This window comes from Polypterus senegalus, chromosome 18 (assembly GCF_016835505.1).
Source record: "Polypterus senegalus isolate Bchr_013 chromosome 18, ASM1683550v1, whole genome shotgun sequence".
NCBI lineage: Eukaryota > Metazoa > Chordata > Cladistia > Polypteriformes > Polypteridae > Polypterus > Polypterus senegalus.
The window spans coordinates 41,750,985-41,774,106 of record NC_053171.1 but is presented as its reverse complement, the minus strand read 5'-3'; the positions used below and the strand labels follow the sequence as shown (position 1 = coordinate 41,774,106).

The 23,122-nt window shown below is 37.5% G+C and overlaps 1 protein-coding gene across 1 annotated transcript in view; it reads left to right on the top strand.

Annotated features, from left to right (window-relative positions):
• The first annotated feature begins 79 nt into the window (after window positions 1-79).
• Window positions 80-23,122, top strand: part of LOC120518788 (basal body-orientation factor 1-like) — a 37,595-nt gene continuing 14,552 nt past the window's right edge. The window contains exons 1-5 of the mRNA XM_039741761.1: window positions 80-230; window positions 2,891-3,143; window positions 5,506-5,571; window positions 18,648-18,791; window positions 21,030-21,110. Of these exons, the coding sequence (XP_039597695.1) occupies window positions 199-230; window positions 2,891-3,143; window positions 5,506-5,571; window positions 18,648-18,791; window positions 21,030-21,110 (576 nt within the window). The 5' untranslated portion in view covers window positions 80-198. The remainder of the gene's footprint in view (window positions 231-2,890; window positions 3,144-5,505; window positions 5,572-18,647; window positions 18,792-21,029; window positions 21,111-23,122) is intronic.

Here is a 23,122-nt window from a genome sequence, read left to right as displayed (position 1 = left end):
GGTGACTACGAACTACGCACATGCGTGCGTAATTCGTCACGAACGCGTTTCGGCGTCACGTTTCTCTTTCAATACTACTGATCCACCGATCTGATTTCTGCTTCCACGGCAACAATGTTTCCATAGCAACGATACAACGCTCGCGTCGTCGTTGGAGGATATCTTACTGTTACGAACGAATTTGTTTCAACAATTGCAATGCCTAAAAAAAAGGGGAAAAAAGGAAAAGGGTAATGTTTTTATGTGTATAATTCAGTTGTTTAACCTTCTCATTTTGGTTATTCGTTCAGAGATGTCAAGCTGTCCTACGGGTAACGTGGAGCGGTTGTGTTTGGTCGTTTGTTTTTGGGTACACATTTGGTGCGTTAGAAATTAGGGCGCTAGTATGCTAATTTCGTATTGTAGAATCTGTAGGATTGCCTTTTAATTGCAATATAAATGATAATAAGATCGTCTTTTTAGTCAGTAGACTTTTAATACATTAAACGTAACGTTAAAAAGATGCATTTTATAGGATGCTTATCCGAGCGTGACCTTTAGTGATTTACAGTTTCAGAGTATTATAAAGGTTTAATTAGAAGTGCCATATATGGCACCCTGAAACATTTAGTGTGATATACTAATGAATATGGAATTAGTACCGTGATGCGAGTGAATCTGGATGAAGCGTGGACAGTTGAGAGCTGTGTAACTGATGCACCTCTTTTTAAAACATGCCTATAATAATAAAAAAAAAAGCATTTTTATTGCGATTCAGAGATCAGATAGGTAGGGTATTGATCTTTCAAGTCATGTAATAAGTGGTCTGCTTTATACATGATTTATAATGTAAATACATACTGTAATAAGATCACCTTTCCTTTGCTTCCTGCCTTGTGGCAAATGTTTTTGTTGTAGACACCAGCTTCCTGTAACCCTGAACTGGATAAGTAAGTTAGGAATTGGAAACACGAAATATACGTTTATTTTTTGAGTTTAGCTGTATTTTGGTATGCTTCTGTTCTTCTGCAAATTTTCATACTTTTTGAAGGTAATTTAATACAAACGGTGCCATTCTTTTCCTAGCTAATTTTGAACACAAAAATAGCTTAAGTCAGTATAGTGTTTCAACATTTATTTTAGGATTCACAAGTCTTTCAGATAGATATATAAAGTGATATTTGTGTTACTTTTAATGTTAAGAAAATTAATGTATGAAGTTAATTATTGGGACCACCTAGATGTAAGTTAACCATTTAATAGATTAACTTTTCTTATTTGTAAAATGCCCTACTTTCTTTTCTAAATGTTGATCAAAAATTTAATGGTGAGTTTTAAAGCGTTTCATTTTTTAACCCATTTTGGAGGCTGATTTTCTTGTCTAAATAATATAGGTCTATCTATCTATCTATCTATCTATCTATCTATCTATCTATCTATCTATCTATCTATCTATCTATCTATCTATCTGAGGTCTTGAGAAATGACAAAGCAATTTTTGACATAAATAAGACAAGGTTTATAAGTGAACTCAACAAATTTCCAGAAAAAATGAAAAGATTAATACCGGAAATGTATAATAAGGATAGTTTGCTTTTGACACATCTCTCCATATGAAATCTTCCCAGAACTCTAAATATCCTACAATACGTTAGGACGGAGAGGTAAGTAATGGAAAACACAAATTAAACAGGGAAATAATTATCTTTGTCTTTTTCTATCATGGTTTCTTGTTTTTCTCCACTAATACATTGTCTCTACTGTTCTCTCTCGCATGACCTTGACATCAACCTCTCTCATCCAGTGTGCTTTTAGCCCAATTCTTCTCCCAACTCTACTCTTAGTTTTACTGTGGGATGAAGTGGTATTTTACATCCCATTGCAGTGTTCCTTTTGGCCCAACCCTGGATTCCCTTCCATAGCAGAGGCATCTCTCTTTGTTTATAAGGACTAGGGTAGAATTCCCTTTTAGCAACCTAAGTGTCTTTATAAAACTCTTTGTCTTGCATTTATCTTAAAGTGGCGGATTGTCAAGTAGCTGCTTACCGTGAGTGGGCAACATGGTTTGTGCACTTGCCTTCTACCACTCCTCCCTATTCACACCAAAAGGCTAACAAGGTCCCATTTAGGGAGTACAACTTATTTTACTTGCCACTTATTATCATGGAGACTTTGTAGAATTTGCCAGCCTGCCATGGCTTTCCTTCTTTGCTGCACCCAGAGCTTTAACTTTTGTTGCTGTGGATGTAGTTAACTTGCCCTTGGCTGTTCTCCAGAATTAGTAAGCAGAAGTTGCTCTGTCAATGACAGCGTGGTGTGCTTTGACCTGAAACGTTTTCTTTGAGAATAATTCTTGCTCAGTGTCACTTTGGGGTTGCCAAAGTGCCATTTACCCTGGCAGTCCTTTATAAGCTAAAGAACCCATAACAACTGTTATCAAATTACTCTGTTCACATCATGAAGACTGGAACTACAAAAAAAAAAAATGCTTTATTGACTTGATTTGATTAACACTTTGAGAATGTCAGTTAAACTCCTTGGGCTAATGTTGACATGTTCATGTAAATATGGTCCCAGGAAGTTTAAGTTTTTAATATTTGCAGCAGTACAGTGTAACATAGTGTTGTTAATAGCAGTGTTTAAGATAATATATATACATAATATTATATTATTAGACAAAGAGTACACCGCTCTACTTTCAAAACGGGTTGGTAAGTTTATGGTTCATAATGAAAAAACGTACCTGTTAAATGTATTTGTGTTTGCTCTAAAAAGTGAATGTAATCTTGTTAATTATTCATCCTAATCCATGATCGTATGTACAGAAAATGCTTTAGAGTATATCTTTTCGAGTAAAGATCTTACTTAGTTTGTACATGATATTTTTCCTATCATTTTGCCTCTTTTACAGCAAAGGGAAGAAAAATGGAAAGACCGAGTTACAGATTGATAAAGAATCAGACATTGAAAAAGCGAGGGCTAATGCTGCTCTCTGGGAGGCAAGGTTGAATGTGACTGAGCAGTCCCGCTCTGAATACAGGGAGGCTGTCCGGAAACTGGCAAGAGACAATGAGGACCTCACAAACCAGCATTTCCGTCTGGAGAAAGATACCATGGACATGATCAGCTTTTTCAAGAAAAAAGATGCAGAAAAAGAGGAAATGGTATGTAAAATTTAGTGAACAAATTCCTCATCTATGTAGAAAATTCATTTTTGAACAATATTTAAAAAGCTATTACGCTATACCTATGATGCATTATAGAGTATAATAATAGAATATTAATGGTATTAATAATATTTAAGAAAGTAATATAAAGCGTGGGTCACTATTACGAAAGTTATTTGGGCTATTACTTTGGATAAGCGAGCAAAGTGATCACTTGGGGCCTAGCATCCCAAGAGTGCCTCAGGTCCACACATATTGTAGAAGAGGGGTAGAACCATAAAACAGAAGCTAGATTAGTATTGTGCTAGTGCATTATTTGTGGAAAATATTGCACAAGATGGGCTAAGGTGGAAAAATGTTATTTTGTGAGGAAAAGACTGACTGATCATCCCCACCACGCTCTGGACATAAACTATAAGCACAGTCTGTTTCATTATAGAAGTCTTACTCCTTATTAGTTGGCTTGCTGTTATTATAAATTATCTATTAATTAAATTATTCATTCTCCAGCAGCTGGCTCCATTAAGAGTAGTGTTTGTCCCTCTAACGGAAAAACTGTTCAGGTATTTACTAGACGTGTTGCTGAGCCAGTCATGGACTGGTGTTATACTAAACTAAACACTTTGCTAATGAAAAATTGTTCATGCTTTTAGAAACAGATGATTTGCATTTTATCTGATAGATTTTCTAAATTGTGATTCTCTGGTCCAGTACTAAAGAAATAAACATTCACCTAAAAAGGTTTAAAAGCCACCTGTCCAAGTGATAACGTTTAAAATCCACATCTCCATTTTTTTTTTAACCCATGGTCACAAGAAACATTAGGTGCCGGGCAGGAACTTACCCATGGTATGGATATTCACATACCCAGGCTCACATGTAATGAGCATATTTAGAACTACTAGTTAACCTAATCAGTATGCAGAAATGTCAGGCAAGCATCACACAAAAAGATGGAGCTGTCAGTATAACCCAAGGATAATAGACACGTGAGGTAGCAATGCTACGCAGGATGCAATCCTGACACTTTGATCTGAGCTTGTGCTCCATTAATACTAAAATAACATCACAATCAGATTGGAATGATATGCACATCTACTGTAAACAGAAGAAATCCAATGGTCATTCTTGTTGCATAGAACTCCGCTTTTTAAATTGAGCAAAGCTTTATTTCCTGTTTATGACTGCAATGCTGCACGGCTCTTGACTGAGATTAAAACAATATTTAAATTTCCAGTTCTGAATTCTTTCCTTGTTTTGAGTTTAAGGGTTATTTTACAACACTGAAAGAATAACAAAGTAACATTTTAAGAGGTCAGGGACACTAAAACATTTTTTTTCCGCATTGACCAAAAATGTGCTTAACCTCACAGTCATTGACTGGTGGGAGGTATGGTGTATTTTAAACACATATGTTTTTGGTGTGAGGAACATCAGATCGCCACACTGTGTTCGTAGATGTAGAGGTACACTTTGTCAAAGAAAAATAAACATAAAAGATTCTCAAACCTTCTTAAAACAGATCGGGGTCTCATGGAGCTGCAGCTTATTCTGGCAGCATCAGACCCAAGGCTGTAGCCATTCAGCCACAAACAGAACACGCGTCAATTGCAGAGCATACTGACACATAAACCCACACAGAGCCAATTTACAGTTGCCAACTAACCCTAATACACAAATCATTAGGAGATGAAAGAAAACTAAATGGAGAAAAAAGGAGATAAATAGTCAGAAGTAAAAACGAAAAACTGAGAAAATGTAGTAGATGCTTTAAAAATATAATATCTTTAACAGTGGATGTCTAACTTCCTGCTTATACTGTAACAGTGTTAGGAGCCAATATCTGTCTTAAGAACAGAACACCAAAGCAGCTTTGAAATGTATTAAATAGCATAGTAGGGGTAACACAACAAGTCATCATTGTCTCTTTAGTATGTTTTTTTTGTAAATAGGCGGATGACCACATTATAAAGTGGCAAGCTAAACTTTTTGGAAGTAGCTTTTACATTGCATTTGTGTGGTCCTAAATTGTCCCTTTTTAACGTTATATATAAAATTGCAGTAGAGAACTGCTATTTTCAGAAAGAGTGGAGAGCTGTCTGTTGTTTTTATTAAAATAGTGATATACAGGATAGATATAAGAATTGTTTATTAATATAATAAAAGTTCCAGAATAAAGGAGCTTTCCTTATTGTATAAATTACTGATTAGAAGGCATTACTTACAGCCGAGGTTTATGTAAATCATTTAGTTTATGAAAACAAGAGAAAATAAATCCATTAACTGTTATTTAGTGCATTTTCAGGCATTGATTTTGTTCAAATTAATATTTCTTTTTTGCTCAAAACTTTTTTGTTAGATTGCTGATTTGCATGAGCAGATAAAAGAACAAAAACAGGAAGCTATAGAAGAAAATGAAAAGCTGGTAAGTATTTAAAACAGGGACAGTATGGTTCAGGTGATGAAATACTTATTATTGATATCACATTACTACTTGTCTATTTGTTTGATTCACACTATTCATTTGAAAATAAATGTAAGAGTTGCAAAATGAATACCACTACTATGTACCATTTTTTGTTTCGGAAGAATCTGCATCATAAAAGTGATTTTCCTCCACCTCCCGCAATATGTTATCCATCCATCCATCCATTATCAAACTCGCTGTATCCTAACACAGGGTCACGGGGGTCTGCTGGAGCCAATCCCAGCCAACACTGGGTGCAAGGCAGGAGCAAACTCCGGGCAGGGCGCCAGCCCACTGCAGGGTACACACACACACACACACACACACACACATACAAAGCACACATTAGGGACAATTTAGGATCGCCAGTCCACCTAACCTGTATGTCTTTGGACTGTGGGAGGAAACCCACGCAGACACGGGGAGAACATGCATATTCCACACAGGGAGGACCCGGGAAGCAAACCCAGGTCTCCTTACTGCAAGGCAGCAGCGCTACCACTGCGCCACAGTGCCGCCCACGCAATATGTTATGTAATTTAAATGTAATTTAAATGATTCAACAATACATGTAATGTGATGTGACATTTTCAAAACCTGCTTAATTCAATTCAGGGTTGTGGGGGCTGAAGCCTACACGTCAGAGTAAAATTAAACAAAATTGTAATCATGTGGTGTTTGCTGCACTAACTGCTTTGAGAGTAAATCTGAGGTAGTTTAACGTGTGTGTTTAAATGTCTGCATCTACTAGAAGTTTAAGTTAACATGCAAAATATGTCAAAATCAATTGCAAGGAGAAAATAATGATATTGTTTGTAGAATCTTTAAGATTGGCTATTTGATTACTCTTTACTTTATATAGTCTACGAAATTACATTAAAAGACAGAACTAGTAACATGTATTGGGATGATGCTGTTATGTGGTTAGACCTGTTGCTTGACATTTGCGGAGTACTAGGTGCAAAACCAACACTTGGCTGTGGCCTGTGTGGATTTTGCACATTAAACATACATCCCACATCCCAGAGAGATGTGCATCCTAATTTACCCCTTTAAATTCACCCAGTTGAGAAGGAGATGAATGCATGGGGCCCAATTCTACATTGCCCATGAGTGGAGTTTTCACGCATACACACTTTACTCTAAGCACACTCCACCTCAAAATTTAGGGCGCTGCCCAATCTGCTGCTCGCATGCGTGAGTAATTCACAGCGTATGCACACATTCATAATGTCACTACCCAATTGGTACTCCATTCGGATTTGAACCCTTGATGTGTTTAAAAAAAACAAAACAAACTTGAGTATTTTCATTTGAGGGGTACATTAGCTGACCATAATGAGAATATAATGAAAATACTTTTTTGTTCTTCATAAATTCATTGAATGTTGTGTCTTCACTGCTGGATTAAGCATATTATGCTCCTCACTTTGTAGCACAGATTGGGTAGTGGCAGGGACAGCCCTCCAAGTATATAACGCTGGCATCTGAGATTCTCTTGCCATTAGTTAGTCGTAGTTATAGGAGCTCATGAGAAACAAACAGAGATAAAGGACTTAGAGTCTTGTGGATTTGGGTTATAAGCATATCCAAGAGATGCACAGTAGTTCAGCAGTTAGCTCTGCTGCTTCACAGCCCTGGTTACATTTGTAGCCACAATAATGAGCCTATAATTGTTGCAGATGCCTCCTTAGCCCTCAGTGACTTTTAAAAGACCATTGCACCCGTTATAATCCACTCAAAACTAGTTCAGCTTCTTCTTCACCACTGATTTCAATGCACTTCACCAAATTCACAGAAAAGTTCAAACATTTATACATTTTTACTGAGCTCAAAGCTATGTGAATTCAGCAGGGTTCACCACTCATCACTAGTCCTGAATACAACATACTTAGTAGAGTCTCCCCCTGCTGCTATGGGGTTTCTTCAAGGTATTTTGTTTTTCCTCCTACCCCATCAACGATATGCAGGTTAACTGACAATTCCAAACTGGTTCCTGTGAGAGCATTAGTATGGACATGTGCTTGGGTCGTTCCTGCAATGTACTGGCACTCTGTCCAAGGTTGTTTCCTTCTTTGTGGAGAGTGCTGTTGGGGTAAACTTTGGGTTCTTTGTAACCCAAAATTGTATGAAGCAAGTTTTAGAATATGATAGATATGATAGATCCACATTATAGTTTTATAGGACCATTATTGTAATGTGCACAGACTATAGTGAATTTCTTACTTACATGTGTTAATCAATATACAGCATGTCATAACTCTCCAGCACTATGATCTGTTTTACAATGGCATCACTAGGCTGAAGGATCAATCTGTGAACCTTTGGGGTTCCCTCATTTATGAGGAATAGTTCAGAAATTCTTTAGACATTTTTTAATGTCCTCATTAAATAAATATGCCGAACCAGTGTTAACCTGTTGGACATTTCAGTATATTTTATTAATTACATAATATTAATTTTTTTTTTCTGGTGTCTACATAGGTGAGGGGGTCTAATCTGATTTCAGTTAGATGTATTTAATTAATTATTTGTAACCCCATTTAAAATTAAAAGCAAAACAAGAAATGATTAAAAAAATAAAATAAAAGGGAAGGATTTTATAAATCAGTAGTTTGACCACAAGAAAATATTGCATGTCATATTCAGGATTTTTCAGAGTCTGAAAACTATAGCATCTGCTAATCCATGATGCTTGTGCTTCAGTCATGTCAATCAGGGCAGTACTCAACGCCAACGTCCTACTTAGTTTAAAAATGGAAGAAAGCAGTCAATGAAGGAGCCAGGGAGGCACATACTATTACTGGGCTATGTCTTTTATACGTGCCAAAAACTTTCATAAGTAAATTGGTGAAGAAAATGAAAATACAACCTACCTGGATGTTTAATATGAGCTGAAACTTCATTATGAAGCTGTGGACTAACTCTGATTTAAACCATGCATCTTATTCATAGAGAGTACTTTATCCTGCCATTATGTCAAAATGAAGCAAAGATGTTTTAAATAAGCAGTCACTCAAGAAAACACTGTTTACAATGCCAATGTCTTTTTGTATATTTTAGTATATCTGAAAGCATAAGGGCATGTTTTCAGGTATGGTGTTTTTTTTTCTAACTTGTACATTTTTTATGAAGTTTAATAAGTGATATGTTATACCTGTCATTTGTTAAAAAGAAATTTGAGCTTTTTTACGTTGCTATGATCTATTTAACTGGCTAACTTTCACAAAGTATGCTTTAAGTATATAAATGTGATGATAGACAAGATAACAAATAATAAACTGTTTAGCTTTCCCACAAGGCAGCAGGTGTGCATTCGAATAACATAACAACAAAAAAGTCAATCATTCTGTCAGCATTAACTTTATTAAGACAGTTTAGAAAAAGTCGTGATTCATGCTGTTTGTAGCAGTTAACATCAAAAAATCTGTCCAGTAATTAATGCATACAAATAATCCACCTAGAGATGTAGCAGATCCACATTATACATTTTTCAAGATCAGTACTGTTAGATTGTTATTTAGTCAGAATAAGTCACAAAGCACAAGTCACCGTATAGTTATTTCCAAGTTTCTACAGTTTTTTGCTTTGGCAGATTAAATGGCTTGATTAGGATTATACCATGAGTCAGTGTTGGTGGCACAAAAGTCTTGTGGTTTACAGTCCAATGCTTTAGCCACCAAATCCAAATTGTCTGTGTATCATAAAACTGTGAACATTAAGAGTATTTCCAGATATTTAACAATTCATATCAATAAAAAAGTTATAAATAGCTGTGCTTCTCTTGCACCCTAACAGAATAATCACTGATGTACTCTATATGAATATATACAGAGAACACGTTTTAGAGTAGATGATGGAATGGTCAGTAATCATTAGGTATATATCTCAAGTTTTTATCCATATGACCTGAGAGTGAGTGACTACCACAAAGGCAGAAATGGGCTGATTGTTAGAAGGAACACAATAATGCAGCCAACATGCCTAGTCATTGTTGTTTGCCTGTAAGAGACGCAGAAAGAGCAAAAGATGATAATGAGCAAGGCAAAACTTTTATAGTGTACTTTGTACCTTTTTTAAACTTGTTTCAAGCCTTTTTTTAATATTTTAGCTATATCTGAAATCCTATGACACACGTTATTTTTCCTGCTTACTCTTAATTTACTGTGCCTGAGTATGGGTATGTGTATGAATGTATCGTCTGATGCACTAATCGCTTATAGAGAGCTGGTTCCTACTTTGTCCTCTGTGTTAGAAGCAAAAGATTTAGGTTCACTGCAATCCTGGAATGAACATGCTTAGTAAATGGACAAATGGAAGGATGTTTTGCCTTTTATGTCCCCACTTTGACGCAAATTTGAAATTGGATTTTAAATAATATTGGGCTGCGGTGGGTTGGCACCCTGCACAGGATTGGTTCCTGCCTTGTGCCCTGTGTTGGCTGGGATTGGCTCCGGCAGACCCCCGTGACCCTGTATTTGGATTCAGCGGGTTGGAAAATGGATGGATGGATGAATAATATTGGGACCAGAGTTTCTGGGTGATGCGGTGGATAGCACTGATTCTTCATGAATCTAGTGTCAAGGGTTAAAGTTTCGCTGCTGGTGGCTGACCGAGTCTACATGGGCTCTGCTCACATCTCAATGATATTCGTGTTAGGTTAGTTGGAGGAACTACATTAGTCCTGTGCTATATTTTAAGTATACAGTATTTGTATTTGGGTGAGCCTGGAATTGAACTGGTGTCCTGTCTCTATTGGTTCCTGCTTTCCATTCGATGCTGCTAAGTTTGGTTTCAAACCTTAGGACAATGAATTGGATTAAGCAGATTTGATGTTTTTAATTTTTCTCACTTAGTCATTTTGCCTTCTTGTTTAAAATTGCCGGTTAATCTGATACTTGCATCTCTTTTATTTGTGAACAATACTGGAAGTAACAGGAGAAAACTCTGTGCAGATGCATTGAGAATGTGCAAAGCCCATACACCCACACATCTGATTTCAACACCGGTTATTCAATCTTTAAGCCAGTAGTGCTAACCACTACACCACTATATCATTTTTATTCAGGAAATTTGTGTTAACCGATTAGTTTATGTACCACTCTTGATGAACACTCCATTAGTGAGAAGCTCATGCACTAGCTCACTACACTTGTTGCAACATACAGAAGCCTCTTCTATTGACTGTCCTCTTCTCTGTTGCATTCTGAAGGTGACAGTCTTTGTATCCCAGTACAAGAGGGGTGAGTGTAGAGATTCTGAAATTTAGACATCTTGTTGCAAATAAGAAGGTGCCCATGCAATTAGAAACCCGATTGTTCACTACAGAGAGGGGAGTTCTCCTTTAGCTTAACTGACGAAGACAATTGTAGTCTCCACTCTCCAGCAGATCTAAATTGCATTTTTAAGAGGTTTGTGATGATAGTAAACACTCTGGCTTTATTTTATCACTGCTGTGTTTGAGCATATAAAAGAATCAGTTTGTTTATCTCTTTTTCTGGTGCCACCATGGATCATGTTTTACATTTCATCAAGATTTATGAGCTCACTTGGTTCTTTGTTTAAGCAATGGCCAGTGAAATGACTGTGGTGTACTGCTTCTTACCTCTTTCCCAGGGTACAGCTCCCACATTGGTTTTTGACCACATTTGCGATTGCTTTCATTGTTTATATCATGTTTTATAAAGAAAAAAGATAAACTTTTGTCTTTGTATTCTTTGATACCAGATTTATGAGTTATTAAAATATTAGAAGACATCTGAATGTGTTATAATTCTAAACAATGGTTTCTAATGAGAGACACCAAGATTTTGTATTGAACTGAATTATTCTCACTATAAATTGGGATACCACATCAATAAGATGCTTAGAATCCATTTACATTGTGGTCTCAGTCTGTGCCAAACACCGCCATCACCAAATCACATTGTCTGGACTCCCTTATATGTGAACATTACATATCTAGCGAAATTAAAAAAAAATAATATAAAAACCCCAACAATTCTGTGGTCTGTAAAAGTGGGCTAGCAGTGTACTTTTTAATTACAGAGATTTTTCTTTTAAGTGAAAAAAAAAAAACAACACACACAACATATTTGACTTACACAATCTAAAATTATACTAATCTTATTTTGAGACTTTAAAAACACATAATTTAGACCTGTATAGGCCTGGAACAAGTATACAAATTTTGACATATAATTTTCCAGTGTCACATAAACTGCATGAATAATTTTGCTTGGAATTAGCAAAAACTGCATATAGTTCTTTTTTGGCTGGTTTAGCATTTCTTTTGAAGGTGCTGTTCAAATATCCTTGGTTTTTGTGTTTTTTTTTTAACTTGGCATAGCTCTTTGTTTACACTTTCATTAAGAAAAATAATACAATTTGCGTATTCAGTCCATCCGTCTATTGTTTTTTCTCCAACTCATTTGTAAACCTGTGGAGTGCCAAAGCCCATTTTGGCACCACTGGGTGCAAGGCAGAAATCAAGTCTGCATGCAATACCTGCCCATCACAGGGCAGTTTCATTTAAAGTGTATTTACTTTCATACACTTTGGGGTTTGCTGGTTTATACGTTTGCGTTGGACTCGATGCTTCTTCCCTTTCAGTACTCTAACCAGTGTGACAGATGGCTGGGGGGGGCGACCCAGCTGGGACACCTCGGAGGACCAGAGGAGGGCTTACGCCTCCCTAAGACCATGTGGGGGCGACCGCCCTGGTGGCTATGGGGACCATGGGTACAGAGCTTTGAAGCTCAGCCTTGTAGGGGCCTGTGGTCGCCGCCAGGGGGCGCCCCAATGCCTTTGGAGCCCTGGACCTCAGCACTTCCGCCACAACCAGAAGTCCTGGGGGGGAAGAGGATCGGGGACACCCGAAGTGCTTCCGGGTACGCAGCTGGCACTTCCGCCACACTGGGGAGTGCCGGCGGAAGATTGTTGGAATGCACCTGGAGCACATCCAGGTGATTATAAAAGGGGCCGCCTCCCTCCATACGATGGCTGGAGTAGGGAGAGAAAGATGGACAAGGTCTTGGAGGAGGCAAGGAGGCGGCCTGAAAAGAGAGAAGGCGTTGAGTGACAGGCCTGGACTTTTGAGGACTTTGGGGTTTGTGCACTGTAAACATGGAAAATAAACGTGTTGTGGGTGATTTCCACGTGTCCGCCTGTCTGTGTCCGGGCTGCTTTCCACACCAGAAAAAAGAAGTGTATAGAATATGGATGGATGGATTTAATGTGACTTCATACTGAATTATACATTAAAGTAAACACAAATAGGATATGTACTTTTATGTTATTACTATTCCCAGCTCATTCTGGTTGTAACTGTAAGATGGCTACAGTAAAATGAGCTTCATGAACTTGCAATGATCCAATGTAGTCTTCTTCTTCTTCTTTCAACCGCTCCAGTTAGGGGTTGCCACACTGGTCTGAAACTAATAAATATTAATATGATTGCATATTTTGCTGATGCCTTTATCCAAGGTAATTTGCAAGATCAGCATAAATTACAACCATCCATCCATCCGTCCATTATCCAACCCGCTATATCCTAACTACAGGGTCACGGGGGTCTGCTGGAGCCAGTCCTAGCCAACACAGGGCGCAAGGCAGGAAACAAACCCCGGGCAGGGTGCCAGCCCACCACAGGGCACTACATTACAACTAGTACAGGCATTATTTTATTTATATATTTTTTTGCTTAAAGACAGGTTTAAGTAACTTGTTTAGGGTCACACAGTGAGGCAGAGGCAAGTTTGAAGTGGCAGCCTTGTGGTTTAAAGTCCAGTACTTTAGACACTGAACTGTGCTCTCAAATGGTGGGATCCATGTTTAAGAAAAGATATCTACATTAGAATGGGCATTTAGTTAAAATGAAGTCTGGTAAGGGAGATATAAACAAAGAGCTCACCTTCATGAGAGAAGACAAATCTATCCAAACACTCATGTAGGTAATATAGAGCCTCTGTGAATAAGTAGCCAAGTTTTGTTTTTTAAATGTGCTTCATAAGTTATCACAGTAAGCAGGCTGGGTTTCACATCCTGGATGTGTCCAGCGTGGAGTTTGCATGTTCTCCCTGTGTCTGCTTGACTTTCCGCCCACAGTCTAAAGACATGCAGGTTAGGTGAATTGCTAGTGCTAAACTGGCCATAGTGAGTGTTAGTGTGTGTGTGTTCACCATGCCACGGACTGGCAACTTGTCCAGAGGTTGTTCTGGTGGGATGGTCTGCAGCTGCACTGTGACCCTGCTTAGAAAAAGAAGATATGCAAATGGATGGATGGAAGTTATTGGGAAAAGTGTTCAGTGTCAAGTGAATCATGTGGGAAATTGTCTCAGTCTGTTTCTCTTACAAGTGGTGAAGAGAAGCTTAGGTGAGCTGTACTGATGTTTTGATGACCACATAATAAGGCAGATGACTGATATTGTTATGTGGGCTGTGGACCCTTTTAACTGGATTAGAGGTCTGCAATAATAGGCCATGGTGGCAGCATTTTATGTTGACCTTATTGACCGTATTGCACACCGATGAACTGAAACATGACTTACAATACATAAATAAATAAAAAGGGCTTTGGGCCATGACACCAGTTACTTTTATGTGAGAGATTAGGATTGCATACTGATTAGAAAGGCCACAGTTGTGGAAAAGACCATTCTTGACTCTGAAGGCAAGACTATGTATTAATCAGTATTTTAGTTGTTAGGCATACCTGCAGTAAGAAAAACCTAAATTGACAAGTTTGTTTGGCGTTATGTTTCATGCATGTACCCCTTCCATGTAGCTGTGCAGTGATCCAGACTACAAAAAAATTGAGCCCTGTGTTGGATCTCTTGTAAGTATTATATCCTGACCATCCTTGTTTTTCTTTTTAATGAAAAAAACATGACAATAGGTATCCACTAACAAACCCAGGGTTGTCAAACGGTAGTTTGTGTAAGTGAGCACAACGTTAGACTTTTCATTCAATATTACATACTGACCTTGAACTGGATAAACAAAATGAATGGATGAATGGAATATTACCAACAGAAAAAGTACTGTTAGTTAATGTGTGAATGTTTTAAGATCACAGGGCTGGATGCAAATACAAAACGCAGCTGGCATTGAGAACATTTGATGTGGTTTCTGAGGGAAAGAGCAAATGCTTTAAAGAAAGAGTGAACTTCTTTTAAGAGTAGCATGGTAGGTCACAGCTGGACTTTAGATCTTGAGGCACTGTGCAAGTTTTGCGCTGATTTTAATATTACTGATATTATTCAATGTTCGATGACTCAATCAATAGCCCTTGCAGTATGACAACATATTTAACATTTGACCCAGATGGTTCCACAGCCGTACATTTTTAGCCAAGTGCATGTACACTGTTGTCCAGCTGAGTTCTAGCCAATACATGCATTTATTCTGATGCCCAGATGTTTTATATTGTACAGCGGAAGCCAGCTCGGAATTTGGTAGCACTGGAAGTGAAAAAGGTTGGTCTGGAGCAACTTTAAGCACTGGCAGTAAGAAAATTCTGGCTGGACATAGTGACCCACATACTATTAATACTGAAAAATATTGTTGTGGTTTGGCAATTACAAAATGTAAGTGTTTCTCCATGCAGATGCACTTTCTATTTCAGTGCATCGTGATAAAAGGAATCCGTGACTTCAGTAATGGAAAAGACTACCACTAAATGAAGAGTAAATTGGATGCTAAGTGGAAAAAAACAAAAATACCTTTAACAGCAGAAGTCAAGGGTACAGATGAAACAAGTGGGGTTTTATGTGTGTGCATAAAAGGGTCTGACAAGTCAAAGCAGAGAATGGAACAAAGAGCAAGGGGAACGTAAGTGGCAGTTAAGAATATATCAGTTGCTGAAGCAATTACAAAAGCCATGTGTTATTACAGAAATAAAAGGCCCTCATAAAACGTGCCATGCCTAATCCTGGATATATTACAGTAAAATGTGTAAAAGCATGGTGCCGATTATTTCATCATTTATGGGACATACTGAAAATCTTCTAAAGAAGATCTAACGTGTGGAAGGACTGAGTATTCACATATGGTGAGGCATATTGTTATTAGGGCTGCTATCTAAAGAATCAAGTGTTATAATCCAGAAATAATTGAATGTAAAAAATGATTGCCTGCTAAAAGTTAATGTCAAGTCATTGGTCTTGGAGTCTCATTTTTATCATTTTTAAAATTGAGAAATCATTATCTGAATTCAAGAATCATTAGGATATTCTGATTTAGAGCAATATTTACCCGACTAGCCAATGCCTTTATAGTGTACCATTTTATTGAATGGATGCTGTAATTTTTATTGCAGATGATTCGTTTCGTGGGTGCCAAGGTGGTTAGTGCTACTTCCTCCCAGCTTCATGGATTAGCGCACAATTCCTGCCTCACTGTTGTCTCTGTTTACATTCTGTATGTTTTCTTGCTGTTTTTGTGTCTGTTTTCCTCAGTTATTCAAAAGACATACATGTCATGTAGAATGGTGACACCAAACTGGCTCAGTTTGTGTGTGCAGCCTGCAGTGGTGCTCTACTGTCCTAGTCGGAGCTACACTCACTTGCATCTTTCTGCCTGAGAGGTGAAAAAGAGAGTGCAGGTAGGGTGGAATGAGTGGAGAAGAGTGTCAGGAGTGATTTGTGACAGACAGATATCAGCGAGAGTGAAAGGGAAGATCTACAGGACGGTAGTGAGACCAGCTATGTTATATGGGTTGGAGACGGTGGCACTGACCAGAAAACAGGAGACAGAACTGGAGGTGGCAGAGTTAAAGATGTTAAAATTTGCATTGGGTGTGACAAGGATGGACAGGATTAGAAGTGAGGACATTAGAGGGTCAGCTCAAGTTGGACAGTTGGGAGACAAAGTCAGGGAGGCGAGATTGCATTGGTTTGGACATGTGCAGAGGAGAGATGCTGGGTATATTGGGAGAAGGATGCTAAGGATAGAGCTGCCAGGGAAGAGGAAAAGAGGAAGGCCTGAGAAGGTTTATGGATGTGGTGAGAGAGGACATGCAGGTGATGGGTGTAACAGAACAAGATGCAGAGGAGAGAAAGATATGGAAGAAGATGATCCACTGTGGCGACCCCTAACGGGAGCAGCCAAAAGAAGAAGAAGCTTTCAACGCCGCCATCCGTTTTTCTTCCAATATCCAAATGCTGTGTGTCTTACATTAATTGGTGACTCTAAATGATAACAGTATGAGGGACTGAGTAGTTTCAGCTCAATGCCTCATGCTTCCAGGATAGGCTCCAGCCACCCTAACATTGGATCAGGCAGGTTCAGGAAAAATGGAATTCCCCACAATGCTTAATGGAATTAAACAGGGTTTGTAATGGAAGGATGAATAAACGTTACAGTTTAAAATTATAACATTTGTTTTCTATGAAACAGATTTTGTTTGAATCACTATCTGAGCCTGAGTCACACATGGCTGAGTCAGAGAATTATGTGCCAGTGACTCAACATCGAGTCATAAAAATTATGAGACTATAGTCCCCACATTTAGGATTAAGTTGACTGAGCACATGGTGTCCTGTTGTCAGCAGAATACACTTTATAGAGGCTGAGGGGGCTTAGGTTATTGGTAGTCAAACTTGTTCTATGTGCAGATCTGTGTCTATGCACGTGTGGCAAATAAAATAAATGTAACATGAAAAACTGCACGGACATAAATTATAATGCAGCGGATTTAATTATGCATAACTGTTTTTAAATGTAAATATTTAAGTAAAATGTAAAAAGTGATATTTGTTCTGTCTGTGCACTGTTGTTACTTTTTCAAAAATTTCTGGAGAAAAATGGAACTTTACATGGAAAATTATAGGTTTCCATGAGCAATGGTTGTTTTTTGTCAGTGAATACTATTTTGAATCTTGTTTTAGGTTTTTAGTGCTTGTCTCCTGATTATTCAAAGTTTAAACATTCAACAAAGAGTAACAATGGAAAAAAAACATAGCTCTGTTGTTTTTCTACTGCAAATCATTAGCAACCTGTTGCTGCTGGTTTTGATTCTTAATTATTTTCTAAACCTGCAAGTAATGGCTGTACTTCTTCTGTAAAGTTTGAACAAGACTAAAAATTGCTTGTTATGTCTCTACATATCCTAATTGTTCACAACGTGCGGACACTTACTTTTCACTTCAGTTAAGCAACCGTAATTAGAGGTGCCAATTAAATCTTTTGGTAGAAAGGAATGAGTCACTGTTTTCCTTTTCCCCCCCTTAAGGTAAGTTTTAGCTTCTTGTTAACTCACTTGAGTTACAGATGCGTAAGCTGCACTCGCATTAAATCTGTAATCATCATAATTATATTCAGCACGCTGTTGAAATATGTGAAGTACTTAGAAGTTGAAGTCAGTATTATTTACCCAAGAGGAGAGATTCATCTATGTAATTACTTCATGATACTAACTACATCTTCTGCAACCACATTTAAATAGTACTCTAATGTTCCAAAGATTAGATCATATTTTATTACTTAAGAATTTAAAATAATCTTTTTGACTTTCATTATGTAGGATTTGCCCAATACCTGAAGTCATTTGGTGCATTGTTCAGGTATTTTAAGAAGCCTAGTTAAGAAAGGCGTAGTGAAAAATACAATTTTATAGCAAAACAAAGCCATTTTAATTTTCTTGGAAGAGTCCTGGCATCCCGAATATGATCATTGACCTCATATTGTGGTAATAGTAATGTCACATACCTGTATATACAGTATGTAAACTTAGAGGTATCAGCTATTTGGACAAGACCGCTTAAAGATGACACGGCTCTGTAATTGTAATATAAAGTATATGGCAGCCTTACAATATCACATGTGTTCCTTTACATTGCACATTTTGGATTCTTACAGGTAAGTGGAGCTTTGCATTACCACAGATACGTCCCACCAGCTTTCCGCAAGAAAATTTTATGTGGAGGACAAAGGTTTTATGTTTGAATTCAGATTCACCAACCTTACAGTTTTTGTTTAGTGCATATTCATGAATATACAAAGTAGATTATTGCTGCATTGTCTTCCTTTTTTAGATTAAAGAATATTCTCAGCACCTGAATGAGCTGGAGGAGAAACTGAAGAAACGGATGCAGGATTTTCAGATGATTCAAAGTGAGCTGAAAATGATGAATGAATTTCGGAAGAAGAAACCTGAGCTGGAGAGAGAACTTGAGGATGTAAGTGGAGCATGCTGTTGCTTCTTCATCTGAGATGATCACTAAGGTTCATTTGCTTAGAAATCCATCTAGGATTGCCATTCCACTAGTGTACTTTGAGCAAAATGGCACAAATGCTGTGGGATTCATTCACCTTATGATGGATTTGTTTTGTAACTTTAGAAATAACATTTTTATTTGGCATAGTGCTGCATTGGTTAGCAATGTTACCTCATATTCTCAGTGTCCCATCTGCATGGAGTTTTCAAATTCTAACCAGTGCTTTTGTGGATCTTCTCCCACATCCCAAAGACACATGAGGACTTTTAATTAACAAGTCTGTATTTGCACCAGTGTACACTGTGTTTGACTAAGGATCATTCCAGGACTTGGATTGGCTCTAGCCTCTGCATCCCTATATAAAGATAGATAGATACTGTAGATACTTTATTAATCCCAAGGGGAAATTCACATACACCAGCAAACTGATAAAAAACAATATTCAATTAAAGAGTGATAAAAATGCAGGTAAAACAGACAATAACTTTGTATAATGTTAACGTTTACCTCCCCGGGTGGAATTGAAGAGTTGCGTAGTGTGGAGGAGGAATGATCTCCTCAGTCTGTCAGTGGAGCTGCTCCTCTGTCTGGAGATGATACTGTTTAGTGGATGCAGTGGATTCTCCATGATTGACAGGAGTTTGCTCAGCGCCCGTCGCTCTGCCACGGATGTCAAACTGTCCAGCTCCGTGCCTACAATAGAGCCTGCCTTCCTCACCAGTTTGTCCAGGCGTGAGGCGTCCTTCTTCTGTATGCTGCCTCCCCAGCACAGCACCGCAAAGAAGAGGGCACTCGCCACAACCATCTGATAGAACATCTGCAGCATCTTATTGCAGATGTTGAAGGACGCCAGTGTTCTAAGGAAGTATAGTCGGCTCTGTCCTCTCTTGCACAAAGCATCAGAATTGACAGTCCAAAATGGATAAATGGAGCTTTCATATCTCTCTATTATAATAAAAAAATCTTGGGATGAGATGTGACTTTTTCAGAGTGATACTTTCACATCCCGTGAGACAAGACTTTGTGCCAAGAGATTTAACCACGCCTGGGGCCAGAAATAAAAGACAAAGAGTAGATGGCAAAGTAGAACGTCGTAAAGAATTCAAAAATGTTGGTGCGGTACACATGCAGAGCAGGTTAGAGATAATGAAAGTACAAGAAATTCAAAAGTCTCAAAAAAATGATAGTAAAGATCACATTCGTGCAAACAGTCGGAAATTATTACTCGGTGAAATACCAGAACAGCGAAAGGAGATTGAATATATTGTTCAGATTTAAACATTAAGTCGGAGATTTGTAGATCGTCTTAATTTGTGTTGCCATCTGAGAAAAGTAGTGTTTCTTTCCAACGAAGAGGCATACCCGCGAGAAGTAAAAGATTTGTTGTTGAAATCCAGAGACGTGAAGTGGCTGGCATGAAGCACAGGCCGGGGGTGTAGTAGTTGTAGCCAAGTAGTTTAAATAAAATGTATTTTAAAAAGGCTTCAAATCATATTACAGAATTTGGCATCTGAAGTCCCTCAGCAATATTTGAACCACCACTGTTGCAACACATTGTATGGTTGGCCTATTTTTTGAGAATGTTCTACATTGCTTTTTATTTATCATTTAGCAAAACATGTAGTTACTTGTAAAGTGGACCGCATGTAGTCTCCTTTACATTTTTGATGAAAAAGTCAGATACTGGGCAGGTAGTGGAAAAATCCAGAAGAAGACCGCCCCAGGAATGTTTACCCACCTATGGGTTTTGGTTTTAGATACTGTGCAACCTGTGGTATTTTGCAATACTTAATTTAAATTTGGCATAAGGAGACAGTTCTGTATTGTGGTTACAAAGTAGGATTGATCTACGTGTTTGCCCGTGATAGTATTATCTATTTATTATTATACTCCATTTCTTAATAACTCATTATACAAGTAATTAACTATGACCAATCTAATTATTTTAAAATCTGCAAGGAGATAAGTTATTGTTCATCTGGAACAATTCTATTACAGCACTGTATTGCCTACTCCATTGTTTCCATATTTTATGTGGTGAAGATTTTCAAGTGGTTGACACAAGGCTTTTATTTAGTGCCAGGGTGATTTCCACACATTTCAGAAGCTCATAGTCTAGTTAAAGTTATAGAATATCAACACTCTGTTACATTTTTGTCTACTTCTGACTTTTTCAGCATCTTTTTAATCTCTCTACAGATAAGAGAAAATATGTATGTTGCAAAAAAAGAACACAGAGAAAATCTGGCAAGAACGGAACATAAATTTTTTTCAGAAAAGGTAAATCTATAATTTAAAATTGATGAAATTTGTGGTTTTGTTCAAGTATAACTTTAAATAACACTACAGTGACATGTTTTGAAAAGTATATTATAATATGGTTTGGTTTTAGTTTGTCAAAAAATATTTTGTATTTACACGGCTTTAATTAGTGAAGTCAATTTATACATGATACTCTATATAAAGCAGGTATTAATTTAATTTGACGTTAGGATTATGTTTAAAAATGCTTCCATTTTAATATCATCACACTACTGGAGGGTCCTGGTTTTACAGTAATTTACTCACACAAATACAGACTTAACTGCATACTACTGTACTTGTGTGAATTTTCTCAGGGTGTTGAGCATGAAGTGCTGGCTCCATTTTAGTTGTCTAGTTATTCTTACATGTTTTCTTTAATAGTTGCATCCACCAAAACAGTTGAACATATGGGTTACATATGAGTGAACTGAAATCATAAAAATAATTTTCCCAGTCTTCCCTCTAATACTATGTTGGTGACTAAATGTTATGCCATAGACTAAATCTGTTGTGTGCTTCTTTTGGCTCTGTACAAAACCTGATCATATTTCCTACCATTTGTGCAGCTACGTATTGTTTGCTGAGAGCTAAACCCTTGGGTGTTTTTTAGACGAATCTTCATACTCACTTAATTTTGCATGTAGTGTTTACTGAGGATTTTGAATCCGAGAACGAAGACTGGGTAAAGGGATTGCTACACTGCCCTTCTTTGAGTCCGTCTTTGTTTTGCTTGGTCTTTCTTATTACTGGCTTATCTGGGAGCTGCTTTGAAGTTTTTATACTTCGTTAAGCCTCTCGACCTGCCCTGTTACAGCTGAGCTGGACTGGCCTATTTTTTGAATTGTCACACTGACTGGACTAGCAGTTGTTATTCTGCAAGGAGTATGGTATTTTGAAGTCACTGGGGTTCCCATTGGTTTGATTGCATTCTTGGCCCGTCTTTCATTTGCTCTTAATGTGGCCCACATCTTTCAGTGAATTATATTGTTTTAGGCCTATTTATACATCAGAAACGTATTTTGAATATCAATTTTACTATTAATTGCTTCAAGTATTTCTATCCTGGATCATTAGACATTTTATATACTTCTAAGTTTGACAGACACTTTACAAGATTATGTCTGACTTATGAATGTCTGTCATTTAGGTTACAGCCAGAAGTTTAACTGTACGTACAGTATTCTGAAAATTAAATTTGTGCGAACAGGAGGGACTTCTAACTGCACTGTATTTTCCTCATCTTAATTGAACATTTATCCTGTCACTGTGTTAAGGTTACATATTTCAAAAGATTGTTTTTAAGTTCCCTGAATGCCAACTTGATTTTACATAATTTATTCTTTAAGTTGGAGTCAAGTGTTTATTTCTGATTTTCGTGTCTGTTACTCGCCACTTGTCTTACTTGCATTTGATGACATTAAACTTAAGACTAGTTGTATGACTGTTAATCTGAAAATAGGCTGTAATTTACACAATTTACAAAAGGTGGACACTTGATGCGCTATGACTGACGCTCCCATGACAGACTCTGGCCCCAGATGTCCTTGCGCTAGGTCAGTTTTCCCAAACTCGGTCCTGTGGCCCCCTGTGACAACATCTGATAGCACTGATCTCATTTAATTAGCTGGTATTATTTTTCTTTTATTCTACATTCAGAAAAGCACAGCAGCGTGATTTTCACATTTATAAGACATTTAGAAATATTTCTGTTAAATGCTTAACTCTTTCATTATATTTTGCTCTTTCTCTGTGCAGTTTTTCCCCTTCATTGTATCTTATTAATGACAATTAAAAATGAGCAGAGCAGACACGCAGGCAAACAACACGGAATAATCAAAGGCTGCAGGTACTTTATTGTCAGACCCACTGATTAGTAAATAATGGATTAATTAAACAATTAGAACATCTAGAAAAGTAGAATGAAAATCAAGATGAAAATATTGTGAAGAAGAAAACATACATTATTTCTATATAACTGCTTGGTACAT